The sequence below is a fragment of the Antrostomus carolinensis genome, unplaced genomic scaffold, assembly GCF_000700745.2.
Source record: "Antrostomus carolinensis isolate BGI_N321 unplaced genomic scaffold, ASM70074v2 scaffold14880, whole genome shotgun sequence".
NCBI lineage: Eukaryota > Metazoa > Chordata > Aves > Caprimulgiformes > Caprimulgidae > Antrostomus > Antrostomus carolinensis.
Window position 1 is genome coordinate 44,198 of NW_010289983.1, and position 6,772 is coordinate 50,969.

Sequence of the window (6,772 nt, forward strand, 5' to 3'; positions counted from 1 at the left end):
CATGCACACCATGTTTAAGAATACTTCTGCTTATACTGTGAAACACTTAGTATATTTGGAATTTTTTTTTTTTGAGACCTAAGGTTAGAAGTGCTGATATATATTTAGTCAGATAATAAATCAAACACTAAAGTATGATTTTTTTGATAACTAGAAAATTGAGTATAAGTCTCTATCACCCCACATAAAATATACTTCTGTACCTATCCCATTGTCTGCTTATACATCAAATGGATAAGTATAAGAATGTTATTGTTCAGTATCTGTTGCATTTCTTGATAACCTTGGACTGCTTTATTCTTTTAATGTATGTATTTCACCTTAAATTATTTTTATGAATTTGGCTTATTTCTAAAGACTACTACAAACTTCCAGGATTTGGTAAATTACAGCTGATGTTAAATCTATCTGGTTCCCATTTTCCAGCTGGTTTAAAATGTCCATTTTAAATGCCTATAAGCATTGTTTGTTTTTCCATCTTTCTTTCCAGCAATTCTTTCAAACTCTTGTTCCTGTGCTTGAAATACAAGTAATCAGAGAGAGAGTGGCCAAGTCTGGCCTTTTCAAAGGGTCTAAATCTGAGGTGATCTTTGCTGTTTGCAAGTTCTCTCTCTCCTTGGCTCTCCTGTTTGTCTGAATTTCCTACTCTCTTCTTCAGTCCTCCCTCACTTAGCACTTCTTCTTTCTCATTGCAGTAGGACTCTCCAAAGTCCTTCATCATGCACTCAGGTTTGCCAGACAGATCTTGAGCCCCGTACAGCTTGTTGTCATCATGGTGGTACATGGCAGGGCTGTACCGCTCTGCCTCATAGCAGTTGTCTTCCTCTTCTTCCTGGCATGAGCTTCCCTTGGCACTCTCACCATCTGAATGAAATGAGATTCCCTTCCCTTGGCTTTTCTGGGAAAGATCAAAGGGTTCATCCTGTTCCAAGCTTCTCAAGATATTTGTCTGGGACAGAGCAAGTCTTCCTCTTCCAAAACCTTGTAGTGATTTGAGGGGAGGAGAAAAAGGAACAATTTATATATAGGAAATTTTACTACATGATGCATGGTTAAAAAACAAAATGCGAGGCGGCCTTTTATTTCATAGTTTACCATTGCTTTCCACCCAGCTTTCTCCAAGTACTTTACTGTTTACATCTCATGACCTCTCCTTTTAGATGCTGTTAAAAGAAGTACTATTATACACACTTTGCAGCCAAGTCAGGACACAGAAAACATTGTGTTGTACATGCCAGACACTTGGTGAGGGAGCTAGGAATAGAAGTGAAGTGGCCTGGCCTTTTGTAAACTACTTTTGCCAGTGAATCTATCCACTTCCTCCTTATTATTTTTTAAATTAAAACTTTGGTCCAAAGTATCACAGGCCATAATCAAAGTCCCAAGTTTTGTACTTTTTTTTTTTTTTTTTTTCCCAGAGGAGTGGAAGAGCTTAAAACCGTGTTAATAGGTTTGTTCTATGGACACCTTGGTTCAAAGTTACTACTTTAAAAATGAAAAGACAATCAAGTTTCAGCAGTTTATGACCTCCATACTCCCTAATTTTTTCCCCTTTCATCCACTGAGAAACCATTCATCCCACTGAAAATCTCTATGCACTAGATAGTGTTTCAGCTTCAGGAAGTCATTATAAACAAATGATGATTTTGAGCAGTGAAGCATAAGTCTAAGTGTAGTCTTGGATCTGGTTTGTCTTAATATTTGTTGAAGTGTCTCCTCTCTTGCTGGAAATCCAGACATTACCCAGGAGGCATCTGTGGACTCCAATACACTCTGAGCATGAGGATGCACTGAAGAAGATTCAGACACTGAAGGCATAGTCCATCTTAATTAAAAGAACAGTGACAATACTGGGGTGAGGATTGCACCCAACAGCAAATATCTACAAAAGCCACTATTTTACTTGCTTTGTTTTGGTTTATTTTGTTTTTTTCCTTCAGTAATTGAATCCAGCTTCTGCAGGATCTATGCAGCCTCACTAGACACAGCTGCTACTTCGCAACAGTTTGTATTTGTTAAAATGGTTCATGAGCAAGTGGCAGACCTTACAAATTTTCTTGTGTCTCATAAGCCTCAAGGGCTGAAGAATCTCTCTATGCTGAAAAGCTCTTAGGCTGTCTTCAATTACAAGTAATTGTGTAACTAGCACAGTGCTGTAGGAAAAAAAAAGGAAAAAAAAAGGGAAAAAAAAAAGAGCCATTTATTTCATTACCTCTTAGAATCATTGTAAATTTTATGCCAAATGTGATTAGAGGATGTGTTTTACATATGTGCTAGGCTGCCCTAAATCTTGAATTTGATGAACACCAAGATATCTTACCCATGAAAGAATTTTTTATCCAGAAAGTCTTGACAAACAAAGTATCTTGGATACTCAAACTCTCAAAACAATCCTACCTAATTCCCCCACTTCTTTAGAAAGCATTGACATATGTGTTCACATGAGGTTGACTTTAGTAAGTGTATGTGGTAGGTGGGAGAAAGGAAATGCTTTGCAGGATACTCTGGGGAGACAAAAATCCATTTAGGTTGAGATGGGGGAGGAGTGTCTCCACCTGTTGATATGCTTCTTTGTAAACTGGGTCTTGAGCCTATGGCTTTTGCCTAATGTTAGCTATGTTAATACGGTGCAGAATAATCAAGGCTCCTGGACGTAGAGCCATTCAGACTTTCATTCCCATTCCAGACTGGCATTCAATAAGCAGTGAGCAAGATCCATTAAACCTTCTATATTTTTTGCTTCTGTTAGTTTTGAATGAATTTATGATTTGTGATGTACCTCAAACATAAGAAAAAAACTAAACTTGTAACCAGATGTGTCTGGGGAAAAATGTATGCTTGTCCATGGCTACTAAGCTGTGGTCTACCAGCCTCTGAGAATCAAGCCCCTTGAAACTGTAACATTTATTAAAAATAATGGAACTACACCTCAGTCAAGAAGATCATGTCATCCAATCTTCCCCCTGGCCAACTACATGTGCCACAGCCTCATTAAGACTAAGTCTCCACCAGCTCACTCCCATTTGTGTCTTGGGGTACCCACAGGCTGGGAGAAGCTCTGTAGTGCTGTGGGTATTGCAGCTTCACACGTTGATGGATGAGGAGCTCTGGGCTTAAGTACAAGAACATTTGATATGGCTTCATAAATCCTCTACTCTCACACTACTGACCATATTCTTCCCAACACCTGACAACAACAAATTAGTGCACTAAAATTATTGCCTTTGTGCTCATACATATTGACTCATTTTGTCTCCATCTACTTCTCCATCTCAGTCTGTACCTCCGTGTCATCAGATACCTAGTCTGAAAGGTCCCTGAGACAAGGGTTGCTACCTTGGGGATCTCTGATCTGTAGCACTGGAGTAACAGAGATAGTTAATAACAACCTCCCACACCCATGGGGTTCAATCTCTTCCAAAAGCATTGGATCTATGGTACAAGATCATGGATCTGTGGTACAAAACTCATTTGGGTTTACTAATATGCATCTTCAAATCTCTCAGAGAATAACCTTGCTGAAACATATTACCTTGAGAATGAAATCCTCTTTCCATGACTCCATGTTTGACTTTCATGTGCCTGGTTAGGTTCCCCTTCAGGGTGAATTTGCTGGGACAGTAGAGGCACTTAAAAGGCTTACTATCTGAATGCAAGTGCATGTGTCCCATTAAATTGTGCATTCTATTAAATTCCTTTCCGCACAGCTGTAAAAATAGGAAAAATTGAAATGGTTAGTTCAAAGGGGTACTTCCAACAACAACATTTTAAAAGGAAATAGGAACTGCTCTTCTCCACTTAAGCCCTGGCGTCTTCTGGCTACAATTTGCTTTTCAAAGATACAGGCAAAAATCCTAGAGACAAGAATATGTGGTTGAGTCTAATCTATCTAGGACCTTCTGCACTGCTGCCATTTTTTAAATTTGGTGACTAGGACACACAGTCAAGGATTCCCCAAAAACAGGGAATGTTGTAAGGAGGGGAAGGGCTTAAGTGTGTAACCTGGAAGGCTCTGAACTTGAATGACATTCAAAGTATAACCGTCTGCTCTGGTGAACCATTTCACTGTAGTTGATAAATCTAGCTTTAATCAAGAGCAATGTCAGGCAGAAACAGAGACACAAAATAGAACCAATGAAGGGTTTCTGTGAAACTGTCAAGCACAGTATTACTTTCCTTGAGTGGAAATTAAATGGTTGTGCATTTTGCTTAAAACTAGGAAAAGCAATTCCTTTTTTTCCTTTTCCCCTATTTTTCTCTGATCCTCTTACTTTCTGTTTACCAACTTCTGTGTTTCGGTGTCTCTGGTGAGTAAGCTGGAATTTAAACAGTCATGGGGCTGCAAGAGTGACTCAGCTTTCCCTGAAGCATATTCCTGCCAGATCAAGACATTGATTGTGCAAGTTTCCCTTTGATGAAACAATAAGGGGTTTTTTTTTCTTTCTTGTTGTTTATCTAGATGGGTCCTTCTGTAGTCTGGTCCCTTATAAATCAAATGTATTCTCAAGACATGAGAGTTTGACATCACTGTTACAAGCTTCTAGTCTTACTTGGCTTCTGGTCTTTCCTTGTCAGGATTTATAATTTTGTTCACATTCAAGTGGCTATTTTGATCCTCTTCAAAGTTCTGCTTTTGCTTTCTACTTCAGATTCTTTTTTTGGAATGGTTTTCAACAAATATTTTTGCCATCAGATTTTTTTTTTTGGGGGGGGGCGGGGGGGGTGGTTAAGATCTTTATTACTATATGATCCAGAATTACCATTACTGAGTAACTGAAACTTCCCTCAAGCAGTGTATCCATCCGGGAGAAAATTACTAAAAAGCAGTTACTGAGATTCCACTGATTTTTTTTGTCTAATCTGACTTCTGATTTAGTTTGCTTTGGTAGTCTGCTAGGGTACTTTTTGATTCAAATTCACAAAGCCATCACCTGGAGTATCTGGATGAAATGTAAATAGTGGAATGATCCTTGTTGGAATAATACTTTATCTTTTGCATTTTAAACCATTTCTTGTGGGAAAATTGAAGCAGTAAATTAATATTAAAAAAAATAAAATAAAAACTAGAGCTGAGTCAATCTGACAATTGCTGGAACAACCTATGACATGTCAGTATTTCTCTGGGTACAAGAATGCCAATAATAATACCTCTCTAATACCTCTTAGCAGAAGGCTCCTTATTAGCTGCTTGCATTGTGGCTACCCTGTGTTCTCAACAGCTTTTGCTTTCCGATAGTTGGGTCTTTACTTCTCTGTCTAAATTTGTAATCAAGGAAAATCAGGTTGAACATGTGAATGGCTGGAGTACTTCATGCAAATCTATATCTTTGTAAAGTACTGAGTATTAAAAAGGATCTAGTAAGAGCATTTATTTTGTTTCTGAAAAGGCAACATTTATTTCTCTTTCATTATATGAAAAGACAAAGGACTTTGTAAGGAATAGTTCCTCACAGCAGAAGTGTTTTATGTCTCTGAATAAAGGGGGTAAGTTTTCCATTTCCCAAAGCCATACACAGTTTTAGGGATGTGTAATGTGTTCTTGTCCTGAAATCTCCTCTGGGGACATGAGGAAATGGTACTAGAGTGGAGAGGTGTGGCAGGAAAATGAAAGAAATGCAGATACTAAAATTGTTTTTCGAAATGATTGCTCAGTGTGGCATGGTCTCCAGGTAACCTATCCTTTTCAAAAGGCACAAGACAACTTTCAGATGAATGTCTGTGATCCAGAGGGTGAAGATGTTTGAAGACAGGAACTCAGAGCTATCTGGTGTTCACAGCTAGTGCTTAAAGAACAGCCTGAGTCTGCAGACTGAACTAGGAAGGTGTACAAGATTGTCTTTCTCTGTGACAGGGTAGAGGTGTGAGCGCCAATGAGCAGAGTGTGAAAGATGACCCTGAACCAGTTGCATGGGACGAAGCTCCAGCAGAACTCACCACAGAGCATCTTAGCACTTGCGGAGGTGCAACGCTCATGCAAGAGTTGGGATAGCAGGAACAACATGGTTTACCTGTGGACTTTTTACTATGCTATCTACTTTAGACAAAATAAAATTCAAGTCCTGAAGAGAAATACCTCAGCTGCAAGTCTGCTGAACACACTTTGTTTGCACTGGCTGGTGAAATAGCCTTCTGTACAGTTTGCTACAAAAGCCAAATTAGTTCAATACTAGATGTTGTCTTCCTAAGCCATCACATGACATGCCAGCATTCTATATTTGGCAGTCTGTTTTGTTTCTTCCCAAAGTACTTACCTCTCACATTTTCTTTGGTTTTGACTCCTGATCTAAATCCATGATTTTAGATGGGGAAAAAATGAGTTCAAAACATCTGCTGCAAAGTGTATTTGGCTGGAGAAAACTTCATTGCATTCTTTATTGAAGGCCTGAAACATTGCTGACTTCAGCACTAAAAGCAACTGTAAATTTCTTAGAAGCTTCCTCTACAAATCAGATTTAGCACTATTGCACCAGTTGGTGCAACTTCTTCAGAACTCTTCAGTGTTTTTTTGAAGCAGAAATAAAAAAGGCAGCACATGCTCAGGCCTTTAAACACTACAGAGTAGTTCACTCTTCAGAGAAAAAATCAAACAGAGATCCAGGCTGCAGCTGGATGAGGAAACAGAAGGGACAACTATTTGCTACTGCCTCACTTCAGATAGTCTGTGCTTAACTGTGATTAGACACATAGGAAAGCCTTATGTTTTCTTTTGCTGTGAGAAAAAGGTAAAGAAAACCATTGCATGTGGTGAAGTAGAAAGGCTACTGCTGTGCTC

General features: G+C 38.8%; 1 protein-coding gene across 1 annotated transcript in view; it reads right to left on the reverse strand.

The window, feature by feature from the left end:
* Positions 1-400: 400 nt before the first annotated feature.
* ZNF366 (zinc finger protein 366) overlaps positions 401-6,772 on the reverse strand; it is a 12,147-nt gene continuing 5,775 nt past the window's right edge. The window contains exons 3-4 of the mRNA XM_029085997.1: positions 3,533-3,707; positions 401-981 (exon numbers count right to left, since the gene is read on the reverse strand). Of these exons, the coding sequence (XP_028941830.1) occupies positions 446-981; positions 3,533-3,707 (711 nt within the window). The 3' untranslated portion in view covers positions 401-445. The remainder of the gene's footprint in view (positions 982-3,532; positions 3,708-6,772) is intronic.